Source organism: Salvia hispanica, chromosome 1 (genome assembly GCF_029641045.1).
Source record: "Salvia hispanica isolate PSC_SH4W2 chromosome 1, Shi_PSC_v1, whole genome shotgun sequence".
NCBI classification, from domain to species: Eukaryota; Viridiplantae; Streptophyta; class Magnoliopsida; order Lamiales; family Lamiaceae; genus Salvia; species Salvia hispanica.
The window spans coordinates 17,458,172-17,481,185 of NC_142692.1; the positions used below are offsets into that span (position 1 = coordinate 17,458,172).

General features: G+C 36.8%; 3 protein-coding genes and 2 pseudogenes across 8 annotated transcripts; 1 reads left to right on the forward strand and 4 right to left on the reverse strand.

Moving 5' to 3' along the window:
* Positions 1-1,304: 1,304 nt before the first annotated feature.
* On the reverse strand, positions 1,305-3,502 carry CRR2 (Tetratricopeptide repeat (TPR)-like superfamily protein). Its single transcript, XM_048127390.2, has one exon. The coding sequence runs from the start codon at positions 3,468-3,470 to the stop codon at positions 1,527-1,529; it is 1,944 nt and encodes a 647-aa protein (XP_047983347.1). The 5' UTR covers positions 3,471-3,502; the 3' UTR covers positions 1,305-1,526.
* Positions 3,503-4,716: 1,214 nt separating this feature from the next.
* LOC125222515 (serine/threonine-protein phosphatase PP1 isozyme 2-like) lies at positions 4,717-9,414 on the reverse strand. The gene is made up of 4 exons (XM_048125176.2): positions 8,893-9,414; positions 6,570-7,129; positions 6,286-6,491; positions 4,717-5,012 (listed from the first exon to the last, which is right to left on the reverse strand). The coding sequence occupies exons 1-3, from the start codon at positions 9,068-9,070 to the stop codon at positions 6,321-6,323; spliced, it is 909 nt and encodes a 302-aa protein (XP_047981133.1). The 5' UTR covers positions 9,071-9,414; the 3' UTR covers positions 4,717-5,012; positions 6,286-6,320.
* Positions 9,415-14,050: 4,636 nt separating this feature from the next.
* Positions 14,051-16,539, forward strand: LOC125221561 (metal tolerance protein B pseudogene; annotated as a pseudogene). Of its 5 annotated transcripts, none has more exons than XR_016134385.1 (3): positions 14,051-14,182; positions 14,933-15,043; positions 15,329-16,539. The product of XR_016134385.1 is annotated as a metal tolerance protein B pseudogene, transcript variant X1 (transcript). The 5 variants fall into 5 exon arrangements; XR_016134387.1 differs by having other exon boundaries at positions 14,085-14,210; XR_016134388.1 differs by lacking the exon at positions 14,051-14,182 and adding an exon at positions 14,226-14,326.
* An 80-nt stretch (positions 16,540-16,619) lies between these two features.
* LOC125221562 (ras-related protein Rab11C) lies at positions 16,620-18,506 on the reverse strand. The gene is made up of 3 exons (XM_048123698.2): positions 18,345-18,506; positions 17,966-18,184; positions 16,620-17,327 (listed from the first exon to the last, which is right to left on the reverse strand). The coding sequence occupies exons 2-3, from the start codon at positions 18,128-18,130 to the stop codon at positions 16,839-16,841; spliced, it is 654 nt and encodes a 217-aa protein (XP_047979655.1). The 5' UTR covers positions 18,131-18,184; positions 18,345-18,506; the 3' UTR covers positions 16,620-16,838.
* A 3,530-nt stretch (positions 18,507-22,036) lies between these two features.
* On the reverse strand, positions 22,037-22,702 carry LOC148933351 (secreted RxLR effector protein 161 pseudogene; annotated as a pseudogene).
* Between the last annotated feature and the right edge of the window lie 312 nt (positions 22,703-23,014).

Sequence of the window (23,014 nt, forward strand, 5' to 3'; positions counted from 1 at the left end):
CTTTTTCATCTTTTTTTAAATAAAAAAGCTCAATAAGCACGTTAAAATATAGAAATATTTCGAAGTCAGTTGTTCCAAACTTTTGAAGTGGGAATGCAATAACTACCCACCCTCTTTAAAAATAGAAGGATATACACGTCAACTTTAGTGGGAGGATGGATTTAGGAATTGTTATATTGCTAACTCAATACTTAATTGTTAACTATAATTAAATAATAGTCATTAGATATTCAAATTAAAGACCTAGATCATCAACCCCGACATGTCAATACGATCAATAAAAAACGTAAATGAAGGAATTAAGGTCAATTTACAATAAATTAGTTGAAACTAACTTTTGAAAAATATTCCATAACTTTAAAACGCATATAACTTTCTCGATTTAAATTATTTTTTTTCACAACATATATCAAATTAAAGATAATTTCATAAGGATTCTAACGAGATCTCACTTGTTCCAATGTCAAAATTTGAAAAAAAATTCAAATTTTTTTAATTTTTTCGTAAAGCACAAATGTCAATATAGTATGTAAAATATGTCAATATAATACATGTAAAATGTCAATATAAGCAATGTGTTAACATTCTCAAAGCATTATGTTGATATTTACGAAACACTATATTGACATTTTCATCTAAAACCCTAATTTAGTAGTTTTTTCAATCTTTTTTGAGTTAATTAATAAAAATGAAAATTACATGTGGCAAATTATAGACCATAAGTTTTCTAAATTCCTATGGTCTTAAATTAGTTGTAGTTAGCAATTAAATGATGAGTTAGCAATTGATCACTCCCCATCAAGCATATTTACTCTTACTTTAAAGAGAATTTTGTTATGAGCCAATAATATTTACTCCCTCCGTCCCAACTATGTTGAGTCAAAACTTTTAAGCTCAAATATTAAAAAATTGTGTTGAAAAATAGAAGAGATGAATAAAGTAAGAAAGATAAAAAGATAGTAAAATAAGTAATCAAATAAAATAAACGTGATTGAATGTTCTACTCCCTCCGTCTCACTTTAGGAGTTCAGGTTGAGTTCGGCACGGGTTTACAGAAATATAAAAGAAAGTTGGTGAAAAAAGATAGTGGAATGTGAGTCCTATTTTTATATATTAGTTTTATAATAAAATGTGAGTGGAAAAAGATGAGTGGAATGTGGGACCTATTACCAATTATGGAATATTCCAACCGGGACTCTAAAATGAGACACCCAAAAGTAGTAAACCGGGACTCCTAAAGTGGGACGGAGGGAGTACTTTTTTTTTTTTTAAAATGATTTAACTTAAATTGGAACATACCAAGAAGAATAAGACTCAATTTAATTAAGGCCGATGAAGTATTATATTTGCAATGCATCTATGAGTAATCAACTTGTATCGAATGTACAAGTCACTTGGACAACTTATATCTCAATGTCACTATATTTGCAAAGTGATGTTAGCACAAGTCTCTTATGCAGCAAAAAAGCACATCCTCTATGTCCGACCTATTGTAGATTGAATACATATAGAAAAGAATGAGTTGATCACCAATAATCCCCACACGAGCATTTCCCATCTCTGAAATGGTGGAACCGATTAATATCCCTAACCATAATCTCTCGATCTGCAAACTTGGACATGAACTTAGTGAACGAGTGACAATCTTCGCACAGCCTCAGATTCTTGCTAATCCTTATCGTCTCTCCTCTCCTGCAATTTATTAAACCAAACGCCACTGCCAATTTCTCACTGTGCCCCAACAGCACCCGCTGCTTCTCCTCCGTATCGAGCTCGTACAGCACCGATTTCGTCTCCGGCACGTACCCCTGCTCCATCATCTCCTCCGACAGCTTCACCACCAAAGCATGGACCAGCTCGATTTGAGGATTCACCTCGTCCACAGACCTAATCGAGTACACCCTTTTCTTCGATTCAATCCAGCAGCATCCCGGTACCTTCTGCAGCCCCTTCTCTTCCAACTCCTTCTTCACTCTCTTCACCTCGTCCCACATCTTCGCCTCCGCGTATATCTCAGCAAGAAGCACGTAGTTCCCTGCGTTTGTGGGCTCAAGCTCAAACAGCATCCTGCTCGCCCTTTCTGCGAGTTCCACGTTGCAATGAATCCTGCACGATCCGAGGAGAGCGCCCCACACCATCGCCCCTGGCTCATCCCGCATATCGGCTATGATCCGAGCCGCTTCCTCTAGTCTATTCGCTCTGCCGAGAAGATCCACAACGCAAGCGTAATGCTCCACGCTAGGGCGAATCCCATGCTCTCTCCTCATCGAATCAAACAACGATTTTCCCTCGTCAACGAGTCCAGAATGGCTGCAAGCTCCCAACAAGCTGATGAACGTTACTGCAGTAGGCGACACGCCTCGTTTCACCATCTCCTGAAACGTCGCAAGCGCCCTTGACCCGAGGCCGTGAACTGCATAACCTGAAATCATGGAATTCCAAGAAACAACATCCCTCTTATCCATCTGATTGAAAACATTATCCCCCAATTCAACATCCCCGCATCTAGCATACATAGTGACAAGGGCATTCATAACCGGCAAGATCGAATCGAGCCCTTTCCTAAGTACATAGCCATGTATTAACTTCCCCTGCTCCAGAGCAGACAGCGCTGCACATGCCTGAATCACACTAACCAACGTGACCGAGTTAGGCAGCACGTCATCGCCACTCTCCCGCATCATCTCCCGGAAAACCTCCAGCGCCTCCAACGGCCTTGCATTCTTAGCAAAACACGCAATCATAGCGCTCCACGAGACTAGATTCTTCGCCGGCATCGAGTCGAAAACCAGCCTAGCACTCTCCACGCACCCGAATTTCGCATACATATCAACTAAAGTAGTCATGACATGGAGATGCCTCTCGTATCCGCGACGCAGAACTTGCGCGTGAACCTCCTTTCCCCGCAGAGGGCGCTCGGAACCCGAAACAACGCACGCCTTGAGAATATAAGTGTAAGTGAACCGATCAGAGGGCATCCCGATCGAATTCATCCTCCTGTACAATCTCAGAGCCTCTTCTCCATCGCCCAACAGAGCGAGAGCGCGAAAAATTGCGTTCCAAACATAAATCGTTCGGTCCGTAATTTCATCGAACACTTGGCGGGCGTGAGGGGCCGAGCCGAGTTCCGCATACATGTTGATGAGCTTTGTGCCCAAGAAAGGATCTTGAGCGAAGCCATCTTGGGTGAGGCTGGTGTGAACAGTGAATGCGTCGGATAAGCTGTGATTTTGGGCGCAGGATTGGATGAGGAGCTCGTAGGTGAGTTGGGTGGGATTATCCTCGTGGGATAGCAATTGGATTGCTTGTTTGAGTTTGCCCCTTCGGCAGAGGGTCTGGATTGAGTGGTTTTTGCTGGTGGTGGAGGTGGGAACTGTGAGGGTTGAAGTGGAGACGAGGGAGGCGGTGGAGAGGCGGTGGCGTGAGGGTGCACGGAGGTGAGTCGGATGGAGAGTTTGGATTTGGAACATTCGGACATTTGTGTTTCTATGTGGGCTTCTGTTGTGGCCCTAAACATATGAACATGTAGATTTTTTTTGGTTAATTTGCAAAATGCACCCCAGGAATAGCTTATATTGCACAGCGCACCCTTAACTAGCTTCTGCTTTTCTTCATTAAAATATCTAATTTCATTCCCTTCTTTCTTCTTTCCCTTCTTCTTCCCCATCTTATATCTTAATCGTCCCTATCCAAGTCGATTCACACACCCAATTTGAAAAACTCAAAGCATCAAATTCTTCAAATTGGTAGGAAAAAGTGAATTTGGGTTCTTACTTTTCATTCTTTGAATTCTTCAAATTGGTGAAAGAATCGACTTAGACAAGGACAATTGAGATGAGAAAGAAGAGAGAAGGGAAGACGAATGAAAGGGAAAGAAATTAAGTAGTATTTAAAATGAAAAAGAGAACCTTCATGGTTTTAAGGTTATATTTGTCCAAAAAAATAAGTTCAAATGATATTAAGTTGAAGTTGAACTTCAAAAGATATCAAATATTATAAATAAAAAATGATAATATAACGAAATACATAGTCGGCGTTCGCTCTTTAAGAAATTCAATTTTACAGCAACCATCACTTTAAGAAATTCAATTTTACAGCAACCATCACGGGGACCAAAATTGACCAAATTATATTGGTTTTTTATCGCATGTCAACGTACAACAAGCAGCGTAATTTTTGAAGTTGGACATGCCTAAAATTAAACTGGGGCAAGTGAAGTATTTGTAAATGAGAACTATAATTATTTTAAAAGGCTAGAACCATTAATAGTAGTCTTGGTTTACCATTTTACTCCGTCTACGATAGGAGTCCCGATTCACTTCTGAATTTGTTCACTTTTATAGTAAAAGTAAAAGTGAACCGGGATTCCTAATCGCAAACGAAGTAAAGTGGTAAATTGAGACCGCTGATAGCGGACGAAGAGAGTAATAAATATCAAGTGTCGTGAGAAACGACTCAACTCGTGCTCAAGTAAGCTCAAATGTTTGAACTATACGTGCTCATTGCCTTGTAGTGTCGTACTCCGACATTGATCTTGCATGCTCACGCCTAAAATCACAGTACTGCTGATGCTCTAACACGTCAAATATAGCCGGTTCATATAGTCCTTATAATTGTAAAGTTTCCTACCCATGACATGAATATAACTAGTTCATAATTTTAAATTTTTTTACACATGACAATGAAAAATTCCTATGCTAAATTTGAGTAAGAAAATGAAAAATTAATCTAAATAATTATCATGAGGCAACACAGAATTTTAGCAACAAAACTACACTTGCATCAAAATTTACCAGACAAGTGGATGTACACAGTCGAATCATAGATTGCGTTCTGAAATATATTAGAAAGAGGTGACCAAACAAAAATACAGCACTTGGGGCCGTTAGATCATAGTTTCCCCCGAATCAGTCTTTAGGGCCGTATCCACCTCAAGAAACAATACATGAACGAGATTCTTAAACATTCTGTCATTGCACAGTGCCTTAGTACCATGTTCATGTCTCCGAGTTCTACAAAGTTGAAAGAAACCAGTATACATAATTTAGGTAACTAATCAACAATGAATCCCTATTCAGTTATATCAAGGATTGTAACAAATTGCAAGGCTGAAACAAACTTTACGCCAGTATAACAAACATCACATTACACCAAACATCACTCAAGTCTCAATTGATCTCTTTTAAGCTCCAATGATAAGCGGCTAAAGAACCATTATATGCTAAATATGAAGAGTACGTCATTTACTGATTCTTCACTGTCTTTCATAGCTCTGATAATACACTACTAGAATAAGGGGCAGAGAACAAATGGTGTTTTCAAAAGAATCACACTTGAATAATAGTCCTGGTCACTATAGTTTGTTAAACTACGCCAGCTACAGATACAATACTTAACTGGAGTAGAAAATTTAAATTCAAAGGAGTTTCTTTTTAAGTAAATTTCTATTGTCTCTACAAGATAATTAATACAAAGGGATACAAGAACCAATGGAGGGGTTTGAAGATATTATCTAAAACCTGTAATGTTCTAGGACTACACCACAGTCAAGAAACTAGAAACACAAACAGGTCCAGCAAGCCTTTATGGAATACAATGCATATTATTTACAAAATAAGATCCAGATACTATATATACAATTAGGCCCTTGAACCCAGGCATGCAGAAGGGAATATTTACCAAACTATTGCAGATCATGCAAGGAGTACACCATTGGGATTATGTACCAGCTAAAAGAATGTCCCGGGTCATTTTGAGATGCAAAATTAAAATCTCGCTAAAATATGGCAGAACATGCAACTAGTTCACTATAGGGATTATACCATTGGGAATCCAATGACTGATACAAAAGATGGTACATAAAGTCTTCTTTTTATTTATAATAATGAGCAAGTCCGGAACTAGAGATGCGTAGCAAAAACAGTACAGGAATGAACTGGGAAAGAGAGAAGGCACATGCATGGTACAGGGCACCAAAATCATAAATCAAATGCCAGCATAAGGTCAATTTTCAATTTAAAAAATATAAAGAGGGCAACTTATATGCAAAAGTGACAACGGCTCTTATTAACATAACTCCCTCCAGATTAAGAATTTAATTTTTTTTCTAAATGATGGTCCTTTTCAGATTGACCATATTGCATAACAATTTCAACATGGAAAGGATAACCATCCAAAAATAAAAGAATAGCATATCACGAAAGAAATACAGAGAACCAAAAAAATTGCTTATCTTGCTTTAACGAAAAATCCAAGATGGAAGGAAGAGAAGAAAATCAAACCAACCTGGATAATCTCCGAGAGCCACAAGAGGACTTGCTTCACAAGAGCTGCTTTTTATCAGTTGGTTTCAGAATCTGAAATGAGCACATCAAACTCTCATCAACACTCATCATAGCTCCAGCATTGTCGAACTCGCCACAGTAGTTGGGTGCAGAAAATATGGTTACTAGTTGCCTATCAGCAAAAAATTCATAACCATCTTCTACAACCTGCTCAAAAAAAAATCATATCATCAGATGCTATATCGAAATATGGAGTATTAAAAGAAAGAAAAAATGCACCCATACCTGATGGGCACGGCAAACGAGGTCCATATCATGTTGCGTGAGAAATTCAGTCACTTTATTTTGACCAAATGTGTATGAGACTCCTCTGTCATTCATACCCCAACCTTTAACTTCTCTACTAGGATCTGACCAAAGTAGATCACAAAGCAGACCAGACTCAGGAATATCAGTTGGACGAGGTAAAGTTCTTATTTGATCCATGTTTGTTAGATCAGGAGAAAGACCACCATGCATGCAAAGTATCTTATCGTCTATAAGAGCCGCTACAGGAAGGCAGTTAAAACAATCAGTGAAAACTTTCCACAACCTAACATTAAAACGGCGTTTACATTCATCATAGAATCCATATATCCTGTTAATTGATGCGCATTCGTGATTTCCTCTTAAGAGAAAGAAATTTTCTGGATACTTGATCTTGTAGGCAAGAAGAAGGCATATTGTCTCTAAACTCTGCTTGCCTCGATCAACATAATCTCCTAAGAACAGATAATTGGCCTCCGGAGGAAATCCACCATACTCAAAAAGCCTCAAAAGATCTCCATATTGTCCGTGAATATCACCTGCAATCCACAAGAAATGAGTAAATAAAAAAATTTGAGACTTCGACAAACACCAAATAAAGGACTCCAACTCAATTAACAAAGGAGCATGCTTCTGTTCTTGACTTATAGCAAATAGTGATAAGTGGATTCAAATAAACTATCTATTCAGGGAAATAACACTGTTTACGAGGCTATATACCAACACAAGGAAGGTAAGCAGTAATCTACCAATAGAAGGAAAGGATTGTGCAGACGAAGTGATTATTAATTTAAGTCTCAGGTATGAGTGCAAAGGAGCACTATCCACAATTGACTTCATATAATATGTATGCAGTGCTCAAAAGCTGGTTGAAATAGAAGAAAAAGAAAAGAGCAACCCGACAAAAAAAATGGCAAGGATGTGCATTGGGTAATTAGGTTTGAACTACCTAGCGTATAAAGACTCAAGAAGAGTCACATTCATAACTCAAAGATGAGGTAACTCATAAATAAGAGGCATGCTTTTCTCACTTGGGTGCAATAAGGAAATCTTCAATTTTTTGGACAAAGTTTACTTAGAAGGATATGCAAAGGGCCAAAGGTGATTGCATCACTTTTATCACTCTTTCCTCTATTAAGAAAACTGCTAGTTATCTCTGTATAACCAGGAGAAGTGGCATAATAACATTTTGATTGGGCATTTGGGCTTTTTTGCCTTTTTGGATTCCAATATCATGAACTTGTATAACTCCTACACAGATTGAATGCCTACTCAAGCAGCACTGTTGCATTCTTATCCATAGAATTTTTAGATTTCAAAGAATATTGAATATATTCTAAGTCATCACAGACTTTTGAAAGTTGAATGAAAAATTGAAGTGCTCATATAAGAATAGAATGGCTAGATGAGATGGCTCACATATATGTAGCAGAACATTATCACCATATCACTACATAAAAGACATTTACACAATGCAGAAATATAAAAATCTAGTTTTATGCCAACAACTCTAGAATCTTACTAAGGCGCATAGGAGGAAGTTAGTCATGGACAGTAGACAGAACCAGCAAAATTTTCTTAATGCCACAAACAAGCAGGGGCGGAGGCTACTTGAGCCCCAAATTCCACAAGGGAAAAATGCTCACACATGCTATTTTGTTCTTTAATTTCTAAATAAAATCAAATTTCCTTATGTACGTTCCCTCTCAAACCATCACAATTTCCTCATATATATTTTTTTCCCTATCTAAATAGAATTCCTGGCTCCACCACTGCAAACAACAAGCATGTTTTACATTGTGCTAAACCAGTAGAATTTTCTTGATAAAAAAAAAGTCTCTTCAACTTGCCTAAATTTTAGCAATAAAAGTGAGCATACTAAGTTACTAACAATACCAGTAACTCTGGATCTAACTTTTTCCCAAAAAGAATGAGTCAGCTAACATAAATAGCCAAAAGATTCAGTTGACTGAGGGAAAATTTTTTTTTAAAGTGTGTAGGTACTTCTTGCAAAAGGTGTCTTGTCTCACTAACACGTTCTTCATACTTTGGGGTCTTAAAATGCATTGAAATTCTAAAATGTGAAATGATCAGCATAATACGACAGCTGAAATTCCAAATGAAGCTTTTACTTCCAATATACAGCGAGTTAATGAGCTTGGCAAATGAAAAACTTATATCCAATCACAGAGTAGCATCATCAACATTTTCACACTTGTTTAGTTATTCTACATCGTCCATAAAAATTCAACAATTGTAAATTTATTTGAGAAGGTGAAAAGGGAATGAAAAGAAAGTATACCGCAGATCTTGATAGGCGCTTCGAGCTCGAGGAGATTAGGCTGGGAAAGGAAGATTTGGCGCGCGGTGGAGCAGAGAGCACGGATGTGATTCTCAGAGAGCTGGACCTGGCGCACAGTTCTGGCGTTGCGGAACTCCAAGAGGCGATTGATGATGTCGTCGAGCACGGCGGGCTCCATAGCCCTCCCAGACAAACCCTAGATTGAGGAAATGAAAAGTAGGAAAAGGAAAAACAAGTGAAAATCCCCCCCGTTCCGTTGCCACGGCGGAGAGGACTAAACCTCATGCAAAGAGAAAGAAAAATCGGTAAATCCGGTGCCGGTGCCGGTGCCTAATAATTGCGTTGGCATGGATGGAGTATTTTGCAATGGAGCAGCACGTCGAGAGAGAGAGAGGAACAGAGGTGGTGGTGTTTGATTGAATTTGAAATCTAGGGTTACAACGATCGATGATTATTCACCTCTCTCTCTCTTTTGTCTTAAATTAATCACAATGCCACTGCACTCAGCCGCTTCTGCTCACGATTCCGAATAATCATTTATCTAAATGAGACAAAAATTTTTTTTTTTTAATTATGCAAAAGGTGCTACATGCTCTGAAAATATGTTTTTGAAAAATCAAGTAATATGACATTTTTTTAAAAATTTTGCCAAAGGCGTTGGGCATTTTCTTACTGCGTAACACATTTTGAGATAATGGGAAAGTTTGTAGAGGGGAGACTTAGTAATACATACTTGATTCAGCAGTTCACCGATATGTGGAGGGAAATATCACATACAATACTGCATGCTGATTTTGTTGAACAAGTCTGGAACCGTAGAGGGGGCGCAGACGCACCGTGATATGGGTTCTCGGTGTTGTTTTTGTGATATCAATAATTTTCATTGTATAATTTTCTCCTTTATAATAATACAACGAAGATGTTGTTATTATTTTTTTTTAATTAAAATTATGCATTTTTTGTTTTAATTATTATCAACAAATAAAATTTATTTTAGTTAAATTAAAAAGTACTACAAAAAATGCAAAAAATTAATTTTAATTTGGGACTAGTGGGTCATCACGCATCATTGCATTGGCCAAGTTTTTAAGGGGAGGGCCAAGTTCATTAGACATGGCCACCACTGTTAATGCCCTTGTAGTACTTCCTAAACATTTTTAGTGGGTGTTGTAATACTACATATTTTTGTTCTTGCTATTAAAGAATATGGTCATTTGATCTTTATGTTCTGCACTGACGGGTTGATTAAATAAATCCATGCCCCTTTTGAAAAGGATTGTAACTTGACACAACATGTCTGTATACTGACTTTTGTATTTTGGAATATGATGATGATCATTGCAAGTTATATTCATGCATTATGATTTATATTAACTGTAATCGTTTATATATAAACAACATCAAATCTAATGAAGGAAACAAAGCTAAAATGTGGGTTGCTATGAGAGAAATAATGGACTATAGTTGGTTTTGTCTGCCGGGATCTACCCAAATGCTACAGGCAGTGGCAGGCGTCAGATGCAGAAATATTTATCGATAGGGGCTGAGATTTCTAAATTTTGTTTTAATGTATGTTTTAAAGTAATTTAGATAATTTGTAGGGGTTTTGTCATTATAAGTTACACTAAATAAAAATAATTAATAGAAAAAAAATTTAAAAATTAATTGAGGGTTTAAGCCCCTCCCTCAATACACTTGGGTACGCCCATGGCTATAGGCAAGGCGAGTAGTTTCTTGGCTCTGCATCCGGTTATCGTAGTTATTCCTATCAATCGAGTCCAAACTCTTGATGCACTAAGATAGATTAGAGAAAGAGGGAGGATCACACGTGTATAACCTTAAATACATCATAGGATCAGTTCGGAAAATCATGAATCCACATCTCTAAGAATGCTTGTAAAGTCTATAACATAGAACTGCATTATAAATCCTATGATTCGGCAACAAAGAATGTTTGCGTTCTTCCTCGTATTCATTCTCATCCCTTTGATCATGTCTGTAGATCAAACCACGACCAATTACTTAGAGGGTTTAAATAAATTCCATTTAAATCATGAAATTTGATCAAAATTGGATCAATTGTCTCATATGTATACAAAATGAAGTCTCAAAATTTCTCAATTCTTAATTTTCTTTTCCCCTTTCTTAATAAAATATCACCACAAGACATCGATCCATACACGGACGGGTCAATTTGGAAAAGTTAGAATAAGTTTTCGAAGTTAGAATTTGAACTAACCTTGTGATTTAAATTACTATAATCCTTAATAAAAAGTAGCTTAAGGTCTAATGGGAATTTGTAGAGAGTATCGAGCATGTCGTAGATGTCTTCTCGTCTCTCTTCCCATGTATAAAGTGTTGATCTAAGATGTGTAGCGTTTGATCCATCAACCAAATCATCAATCCTCTGCAAAAAGAGAGTCAGAATGCAAAACACGAGATGACTAGAGTTTGTTTATTTGACCGGAATAAAATAATCTGATTCTTAAATTTTTTGAATTTATCTAAATTAGAAAGTACTAATATGAATCTTGTACACAATTAAGTTTAATTTTTTAAAATCCTTACTTTCTAGGTTCTTTTAGGTATTCTTAAAAAGGTTATTATACCTTCTTAAAAAGTAATGGACTCTCACAAAAAAGACAAAATAACTAACTTTATATTTTTTCTATCATATCAAGAAGAGGTAAAAATACTTCTCAAAATGAAAGAAGAGTTAAATATGCTTTTTATTGGAGCATGGACTTTTATGAAGAAAATGTAAATATGGTAGTTATCTATCTCTCTTTACCTCTCCCTTGGAAATGCTCTTATAAATATAATAAGTATTAGTATAATATTTATTATGATAATAATTATATTCTTAGTTAAGCTTAATGTAATTTTGTTGTACATCATCTTCTTTCACAAGTTAATATTAAAATATGGTAAAGTAATTTTATATCATTAAGTAGGTTGGAATTTCGTGGTTTGGTGCAATACATTCCTTAAGAAATAATAAGAAGTAGTATTTTTACAATCTACCGCAGGCGCTGCTATCTTTCTCCACCAAATTCAACTTTTGTCCAAGGTAATCTCTATCATCTGTATTTATCTACAAGAATCAGTTGGATATCTGATTTTGTATTGGAGAGAGGCTTGCTTGCTTGCTTGTTATTAGAATTAGGGTTTTATTTTTCATATAAAAGCATTTGGGATCTCAGATTTGTTTTGTAGTCAGCCATACTCTCAATATCACTGATTTGACATATGGATATAATATATTCACTTATTTTAAGCGAGCATATTATCAAGGTTTGTTCTTTCTTTGATTATAGGCTGACTAAAAAAATCCATCAAAAATGTTTGATGAGCTATCTACCATTAGAAATTTTGACCGATATACTATTGCGATTGTCTATTGAAAGCACTGCTGCTTGCAAATGTGTTTGCAAACCATGGCTCGAATTGATTGAGAGTGCTAATTTTCTTAAGTACCATCTTTCTAAATCCGCCCCTGCCCTAGCTGTTACCTTGCATAATTATAATTCAAATTGGCTCAATGTTTTCAAATTGGAAGACAGGCATGAACCCATCACCAAGTTTGATTTCCATAAAGATTTAATAATACACGGATCTGCCAATGCTTTGCTTTTCCTAAAAAAATGGAATAGTCATCATTTTTGTCTAGGTAATCCGATCACCCATGAATATGCTGTGTTACGTACCGCCGTGACAGGAGAGATAGTTTTGGATTCGGAATGAGCAAAATAAGCGGACAATATAAGGTTGTCTATCACTATCCTGAATCCGGATTTCACGTATACACAATTGAAGCAGGATCATCGTGGAGACGGGTTAAAGCTGCTGCCCCCTTGTACCTTAGTTATAATTAATACCCCTCCGAGTTGTTTCATGCTACAAATAAACCTGAACACTCAAAAAATCTATTGGAGATGCCGATTTGCAACTCTTACAACCAACACAGTCTTCGGTCCTTAGGGCAAAAGCAATTTGTTTAGGTTTCAATCCATCCCAAGATATCATTTCTAAAGCATCGGTGGGGCATGCCTAGACACATTCAGTACATCCAATAATAAGAATTATTTTTATTTAGTCTATCCATTTAAATTATAACATGGATGAATTTTTTCTCGACAAGATTCATTCTTTAATTTTTTCCTTTCTACTATTTTCTTATTTTATTAATTACGCGATAAATCTCAGTTCCTCAAAAGTTCTTATTTTTATTTTTACATGATGAAAGGACTAGTGTATTAGAGCATCCGCTACATGATCCCAAATATAAGCTTCAAAATCTTCCACACTATATTTTTCTTCTTCTAACAATAAGCCAACTCTAAAATTAGCCTCAACTTATTTTACTTTATATGTCACTGCCATTATTTATCATTAATTTTTTTTTATTATAAAATTAATATAAAAAAGTGAACTCATATTCCACTAATTTTTTCAATCTATTATTCTTTACCTTTCTTAAACTCATGCTTACACCTAAAATAACTCTTATTGTGGGACAGATGTAATACTATTTTAATTGATTGTTTAAAAAATGTAGTACTTCATCAGTCTCATAAAAGATACTCCCTCCGTCCCAAGATAAGTGACTTGTATTCCTTTTTGGGTGTCCCACTATAAGTGACCTATTTCCATTTTTAGCAAAAAGTCATCTCTCTTATTTTATTCTCCACCTACTTTATCCTCTCTTCTCTCCTCTACTTTTTCCTCTCTCCACTTTAACTTATTTAAATATCATTTCTTAAATCTCGTGCCCAAAAGAAGTAGGTCACTTATCTTGGGACGGAGGGAGTATCTTATTTCTCTTTTTAGTTTGTCCCACAAAAGATGTCACATTTGAAAAAAGTTCTCTTTCACATCATTATATAAAAGTATATTTTCTCTCTCCACTCAATACACATAACAAAATCTCCTAAATTTCTATATTATTCCACAAATGTAACATTTTTGAGGGACGAAGAGAGCAGTGCCTTTGAAATAATTGTTTTAATGAAATACGTTTGGTCACCAGAGGGAAAATTAAACACTTATAAATGAATGAAAATAAATAAATAAATAAATAATCATTTCGTAAAATAAATAAAATTGAAATCCAGGAGAAGGTAAAATTAAATTCAACGACTAATCAACAAACGAACAACTCCTGAATGAATGTAAATCGAATTTCGGAAAGTATAAATAAATGCATATATTCTGCTTTCATTCAGTTTCTCCGATTCAGGCTCAGCAGTCGCCGCCCTTTGTCTCGTCCTTGCAAATGGGAGGAGATAAAGTATTAATATCAACTTTTGTCGCATCACGTGAATGCTCTTTTCTTGATTCCTTTGATTGATTATATAAACATTGTTTTTTCCGCTCATTCTTTCAACGAATGGTGCGATCTTGATTGACTTCTCTCTGAACGATTTCGTCAGTCGTAATAATCAGCGATTTTTTTTCTTTTTATAAATATTTGTGATTTTGTTCCTTTTTCCATTTCTGATTGCTGAAGTTTTTGCGATTCTGTTTTGTTGAGGATGTCGGGATGTCCATTGTAAATAACCCCTAATTCAGTTCTTTGTAGAACCTAAAAGGCCTGATTTTGGCATCAATTTTTTGTCTATTGTATGTATGATCATGTTGATGATATTCTTAATCAGTGTTTGTTTTGATGATTACTTGTCTGAATCAGTTGTGTTGATGACTTTTGTTTGTTTAAGAATTCATGTACCTGTCTGAATAAGTTATGTGATAAAATAGAGCACTTGCACTTCTTTGAGTTTGTTAGTAGCTTACTTTTTTTTTGTTAATCTTTATAGGCTTCCTTGCTCATCTATGTTTGATCATATATTGGTAGCCTTTATTTACTTGATGTTGAAACCGTGTCTCGATAATCTGGAGCATTTGTCGGATTGATTTATGTATGATGGATAGCTTGCCTATTCAATTGAGCGCTTGTGTGGTTGATTTATGTGATTCTGTGTCGGATTCCTTATAATCTGCTCTACATTTGTTAGCTTATGCATTGTATTGATTTGATTAGGTTGGCCGGTTCAACTTTTCCGAGGTATCTTAATCTTCAAATTTGGCTGCAATTGTGAAATTTGATCAAGCAGCATTGCAGCCATCTCATTCTCAAGGAAAAGAGGCTGAGGTAAGACTTTTGCATTTGATAGCAAAGGGCTGATGAAGCTACATGACCTGCTTTTTGGATAATACGTAACTTATAGTAAAAGATTCGAGTGTATTCGCTTATGCAGAATGCTTAGCAAATCTGGTAGCTGTATGTCCTTTTTGTTTTAATTTTAGTTTTACATTTTTTGCCCTGGTGATAAATTTGGTAGTATGGAATCACACAAGGAATAGACTTAGTTGTTTGGTCCTTTTATGGAAGTAGTTTGATGGTTGATATGTTTCTTGGATGAATTCTCATTTGCAGATGGGACAGGAGAACTCGGACTCAATTGAATCATCACAAGTCAAGATAGATTTGGGGGTAGCCATTGGGCAAGAAATGACTAATCTCCCTCTAGTCCACAAGTTCTCCTGCAGCAGCACATGTCCGTTCATAGAGCACGGCTACAGCCAGTCAGATTCAGCACAACGGTCAAAGGCAGCGATTAAACTTTGTGGGCTCATAGTCTGTTACCTTATAGTCATGGTAATCGAGGCTGTTGGAGGTTTGAAAGCCAACAGCCTGGCTATTCTTACTGATGCGGCTCACTTGCTATCTGATGTTGCTGGACTCTCCATTTCTCTCTTCACGGTCTGGGTATCCGGTTGGACAGCAACACCAGAACATTCCTTCGGATACCACCGTGTTGAAGTTATTGGAGCACTTCTATCAGTGCAGCTAATATGGGTCATGTCTGTATCTTTGATCTATGAAGCGATCAAAAGGCTAGTTATGAAGCAGACAGAAGTGAATGGCCGACTCATGTTTGTAATTGCTGCCTTCAGCTTGGTGGTTAACGTTATCATGGTTCTATGGCTCGGTCACGACCATTCTCATCACGGCCATTCTCACCAGAACTGCAAGGATGACAGCCATAGCCATGAGAAAGAGGAATCAACAACTGGAGATGAAGAAAGTACGAATCTCATCTCAAGTCCTCATGGGAGCAGTCACATGTTGAACATCAACATCCGAGGGGCATACTTGCATATAATATGTGACTGCATACAATCCGTTGCTGCAATGGTAGCCGGTGTTTTTATATGGATAAAACCAAAATGGCTAGTGGCTGATCTGATTTGCACGCTTTTGTTCACCACGTTCGCTCTAAGCACGACCTTCACCATTTTGAGGGATATATTTCACGTGCTGATGGAGAGAGCACCGTCTGACATTGATGTTGCTCGTCTTGGAAATGGCCTCAAACTAATCACAGGAGTTCGCGACGTTCATGATCTTCACATCTGGGCCATCACGTCGGGTAAGCACGTGTTATCGTGTCATGTTGTGGTTGGAGCTGAAGTCAGCCCTCAAGGAATACTTCATGAGATTAAGGAATACTGTGAAAGAACCTACAAAATATCTCATGTTACTATACAAGTTGAACATGCGTGATATACTGATGTCTGTATTCCTTCTCTGCAATGCATTATTGCAGGAAAACATTTTTTTAAAATTGAAACCAGATGAAGTAACTGCGCATTTCATTTAATTTACAACAGATGATCATTTAAAATTTATGACAGTTCTCAACATTCAACAATAAGAAGTGTAGTAGGATGTAATATGAAGTCATTTCAAGGCAACAAAAATTAGCAGTAGCTCATCATTCCGACATAACAAATATAGGCCAAAAAACTGAGACATTTTCAGGCAAGAATACCGACTTTTCACCGTCACATTTCAGTATATTCTACAAGACCTCTGGAAAAAGAAACAAATTTTTAAAGAGAAACAGAACAAAAGTTTTATATCGACATAGTTCCCGAAAATTTCAAGAAGAACAGCAGCCTCCTCTCTTCACGTTTCCTGACGAATCACCGACATTAATGGTAGTGCCCTGACCAGGAACCACTGTCGAAGCAGCAGCTTCCTGTGCCGCCAGTGCCTTTTTGCTAATAATGTGGTATATTTCCGACAAAATAGTCTGGAACGCCTTCTCAATGTTATGCGCCTCAAGCGCTGAGGTCTCGAGGAACGAGAGCCCTTCCTTCTCGGCCAAAGTTTGGCCATCCTCCTCTGCAACAGCTCTGAGATGATTGAGATCAGATTTGTTCCCTGTCATCATGATGACAATGTTAGAATCTGCATGATCTCTCAACTCACGAAGCCATCTTTGGACGTTGTCAAAGGTTTGCCTCTTGGTTATGTCGTAGACAAGGAGCGCGCCAACGGCTCCTCTGTAGTAAGCACTTGTAATCGCCCGATACCTTTCCTGGCCTGCGGTGTCCCAGATTTGGGCCTTCACCGTTTTCCCTTCTATCTATACCATACAAAACAGATGCATCAGATTCGTCTCAAGACATAGTTTTCGATACAGAATAACACCTTTTTGCAATCACGGCAACAATGATATCCAGATACTGTAAAATATATGAGGATGATCGCTCCCAAGAAGATTCAAAACGAAAAAGACTTCACAATCAGCAACTGTCCATAGCAACATTACATAATGAAAAGGAACAATTTATATGACTAATAATCAGCAACTGTCTAAAGCAACATTAGATCATGAAAAGGAACAATTTATATGACTGATTCGAATAGGTATATGCCTATATGATCTTGAGAAGATCTGGACTCCATTCACCAAGTAACTAACAATATACAAGAATGCCTAACTCCTTGATAATCACACGATTAAACATGTTCAAGCAACATTCCAACTCCGAAATCATCATACTACATTCAAACCTAGCAACTAGGCCCAAATATATATCTCCAAACTTCAACAAGCTTACAATCATGGTTTTGAAGCAGTAAATTGTCAAAGAATGTAAAGAAACAAATATTATCATACAAAATAAAATCACAAAAAGCATAGAACAGTTAGGGCACAATCGATACATAGCATCAGATTAGGTACACAATTAACAGTGAAACACAGAATTGATGACTCACCTGAAGAGTTCTGGTGGCAAATTCAACTCCGATGGTCGATTTCGACTCCAAACAAAACTCATTTCTGGTGAAACGGGAAAGAATGTTGGATTTCCCCACTCCAGAGTCGCCGATCAACACGATCTTGAACAAGTAATCGTACTCATGATCCACTCTACTCGCCATCACCTCTTGCTATTTTTCTCTTCGATTATCCTCCGTCTCTACTCCCTCACATGCCTAAACGCAAAAACACCACCATAAAAAAACAGACTGAATAAAAAGAACCCTAATTTTGAGCGCAATCAGATCTAACCCTTTCGAATCATCTAAAACTGGAAAAGAATCGAAGAATTACAAGATATTTGCGTATGAATCGAGAAGATTTATGATGACTTACCGCGAAGGAGAGATCTCGAGCGAAAATGGGATTAAAACCGAAAAAGGAAATAAGAAACGGAGTAAACGAAGGGGAAAAGAGAAGGTGTTTATGTTTGAATGGGGTGTACCAAATTAATTAAAATTCATATTCTCACTATTTAATTATGAAATGATGTTGATTGAGTGTGGCAATCAATGGGCGTTATTCGTGGTCGAGGGAGTCAATAATGCATTGGAATGAGTTGGAAGAGAGAAGCCAGGGTGGGATTTAGTAATTATTTGTCACAACGTTGTTAGTGACATTCCTCACTCCCAATTCTCTATGCTTTTAAATTAATTACATCATTATTCATTATACTACTAAACACAGATTCAATGGACTCGGGCGATCGATTCATACGAATGTCGTCCGCATCATACTACTCCGTTCAGTCCCTTAATAATTATGCACTTTGATTTCGGCACGAGTTTTAAGAAATATAAAGAAGTGTTAGTTGAAAAAGTTAGTAAAATATTAGTCTCACTTTTATATATTATAATTATAATTATAATAAAATGTGAGTATATTAGATTAATGGAATGTATGACTTAGTTACTATTTATGGTAAAAAGTGAAAGTGGACAATTAATTGGGGGATGAAAATAGCAAAAGTGGACAATTAATGGAAGACGAAGGGAATAGTAGTTTTAGTAATACATTTTTCTCTTTGATATCTTATTTTAATTGACATATTCAGAAAATGTAAACATCATTATCAATACTTTATTCTCTCATCACTTAACTTATGAAACAAAATTATACTCCCTCCATTCCACGTTAATAGAGTCATTTTTCTATTTTTGGAAGTTCCAAGTTAATTGAGTCATTTCTATTTGTGGCAAAAAGTAATTCTCCTTTTTACTTTATTCTCTCTTCATTTCTCTTACTTTACTCTCTCTTACTTTTTCCACCATCCATTTAACACACTATTCTTAAACTTCGTGCCGAAAAAAATGTCTCTATTAACAAAGAATGGAGGGAGTATAAAATTTTGTGCCGGGTAGAGAATATTGCACTTAGAGCATCTCCAAGGGGAGAAGTAAATGGAGAGGTAAACTAATATAATTACCATATTTACCTTTTTTTTTTATAAAAAATCATTCTCCAAGGGGAGAGGTATTTGAGAAGGTATTATACTTTTTCCTATTTTGAAGAGGTATTTTTACCTCTCTATTAATGGAGAGGTAAAATCTTATAACTACCATATTTGTCTTTTTTCATGAAAAACTCTTCTCCAAGGGAGAAGGTATCACACTTTATGTTTTTTTAGTGCATTTTGTACTATTATTTTATGTTTAAAAAATCATTTACCTTTCTATATACCCTTTTCCTTTGGAGTATGTTTCTTTTTAGAAGGGTATATTTCACTTTTTGAGGAGACATATAGAGGATATACCTTTCCTATATACCTTTTCCCTTGGAAATGCTCTTAGATTATGATGGAGGGAGTATATATTTAGAGTTCCTACTAACTCCAAGGGATAGTAAGGTCATTCGCATCCATGTCTCTTATCCGTCTTTTAACCGTCTCATCTCTTCACTATTCATGGGTCCCATTGTACTTTTCAACTCATCTCTTAACTAAGAGACAACACCTGCATCCCTCCATCTCTTAACCATCTCATCCCTTAACTATTCATTCAATTTCATTTTTTTATTTTTATTTCCAACAAATTCAATTAATAAAAACACACTTCATTAAATAAAATAAAAAATACATAATATAAAATCCTAAAAAAAATTAAAAATACATATTTAAAATCCTAAAAAAAATTAAAAATACAATAATTAAAATACTCTAAATTAAATTATAAAAACTACTCCGCCGGCGAATCATCCCCCGAAGTCGGCGGTGCACCCAAGTTAGATGGAGTCCGAATACCAAGTTGAGCTTTCAAATGCACAATTCCGTCCATATGGGCTTCAAATTGGGGAGGACTCATTTTTGAAGTGTCAGCCATCGTGGGGACCAGGTACATGGATATTAGGGTGTTCAAGCCCGTGCCCGTGCCCGAGCCCTCGCCCGCCTCGCCGCGGCCCCTCCCCCTTGCTCTCGCCACCTTCGCCGCCTTGGTCCCTTGGGACCGACGTCGTGAACCGGAAGACCCCCTTGCATCATCGGTTGGCGTGCCCTCTTGTGAGGTGTTGCCTGTTGGGGATAATCGCAGCGGAAAATGCAAAACAAATAAATCCACATAAGAATCTATTTAGGTGATTATGTGGGTCGATTCAATTTCATGCTTGAACATGTAGAGACATATAATTGCGCAATTAATCACATAATTTAATTTAAATTATGTTGTTGAATACTTACAACAATGATTCTCCAAAGAATCGAAGTGGCTTGCTACTTCTCCACGTGTAGATCTTGACGCTTGATTGTGAATGCAAGACCAAAGATCTTCTAACCTATGACCCTTAACTCTATAGATCTAAATTCCTTGTGGGAGGAATCTCTTAGAAATTATAAGAATCTTGAAGGAGAAGACAAGAAAGCCAAGTGTGGAGGCTAGGGTTTGTGATAACATTATGTGTCTCCTCCTTACATTCTTATTTATAGAGTTTATGATGGGCTAGGTTAGGGATCTATGGGGCTTGGATTGGGCCTCCCCAATTGGACCTTCTTTACTAATTAAATTATAACCCATAATTTAATATAAGGCCAATGGAATATTTCTTGTGCCACTATAGAAGAAATATTGACCGCCCATCCAATCCGTGATTACAAGCAATCCGGGTTAACCTCTTTAATATATTATTTCCCGTGTCTAAGACTTTCTATATCCATTAATTAATTTGTAGTCTGCTATAGACTTTAAATTAATTAATATCTTTATTTCCAAGAGTTTGTCTAGTACGAGATGTATATTAAAAATATACTTTTCCTTTTCTATTTATTCTTGGATTAAATCCAAACCGGCCGGGTTTCCGAATAATAGAACTTCTCTCGAACACCTCTTGGGGATATAGTCAAACCGCGCAGGCACACGATTCAATGTAATAATAAAACTGACACCATTCTAGTTATTAATTACTACTACCCAAGATATCAGGAATATTGGGTTACGAAAACCCCGCACCTATTGATAAGTCAAAGCAGCGTATGATTAAATAACGTGTGTCCTATATTATTACAAAGATTAGGAAATATTAAATCTCCAAGACATCGTCTTACAGTAGATAGCAACAAAGACGTGTCTATAGTTTAGATCCATTCAATGCTATACCACACCAGTGTCACTAGTCATTCTCAAGGTAAAGACGACTTTTGGATGGACACTGCAACCTTTCACGATAGGTAGCCAAAGCCTATCTAGGTTGTGAAAAAGTTTTACTTCTACAAGGTACCGGTTGGGCCACCTACTGTGATGACCTGTTCCACGACCCAACCTTCAATGTAGAAGACTTAGACTGATTTTACTTTCCGGCGTTTTAATTATATAAATTAATATATAATTAAATACGGTCAATACCCATTAAATTAAAATACACAGTGTGAAGAAAACATTTATTATTCTCATTAAATGAAGAGTGTTTACAATATACAAGCAATTTATCAAATTCAAAAACTCGAAAAATGCTTTTTAGTATATATATTCCAACAATCTCCCACTTATACTCAAAACATGCTTTCGAGTATACTACTGTCAATTTTCTTCAATTTCTCCCACTTATAGAGAAAGCAGGTCTGAGTCTTTAATGCATCTAACACCTATCCCTTCCATATGACGATCAAACGTCCCACCCGAGAGGGCTTTCGTGAAAGGATCAGCAAGGTTGTTTTCTGTTGCAATCTTGACTACTTGTATGTCACCTCTCTGTACAATCTCCCGAATGATGTGATACCTCCTCTCAATGTGTTTGCTTGCCTTATGGGATCGTGGTTCCTTTGAGTTTGCAACAGCTCCAGAGTTATCACAATATACCGTGATGCTCTTGGGCAAACTCTGAATCACACCCAACTCCTTTAGGAAGTTCTTGAGCCATACAGCCTCTTTTGCAGCTTCAGAAGCAGCTACATACTCGGCTTCCATGGTCGAGTCCGCAATGCATTTCTGCTTTGCACTCTTCCATATAACGGCTCCACCTCCCAAGGTGAACACATAACCAGAAGTAGACTTCCTCGAATCACGATCAGATTGAAAATCTGAATCCGTGTACCCCATCGGACATAGATCAGATGCCTTGTAAACTAGAACATACTCTTTAGTCCTCTTCAGGTACTTGAGTATATTCTTTACTGCAGTCCAATGTCCTTGGCCAGGGTTCGACTGATACCTAGCCACCATGCCTACGGCAAAGCATATATCAGGTCGTGTACACAACATATGATACATGAGACTTCCAACTGCCGAGGCATATGGAACCTTTTTCATGTCCTCTATCTCTGTATGTGTCGTAGGACACATCTCCTTTGATAGATGAATTCCATGTCTGAAAGGAACGAAACCTTTCTTGGAATTTTCCATGCTAAAACGTTGTAGTACAGTATCGATGTAGGATTCTTGACACAAGCACAACATTCTTTTCTTGCGATCTCTGATCACTTTGATTCCTAGAATGTGTCCCGCATCTCCCAAGTCCTTCATCTCAAACTGGGTAGACAACCAGTTTCTTACGGACGACAACATCTTATTATTGTTTCCAAT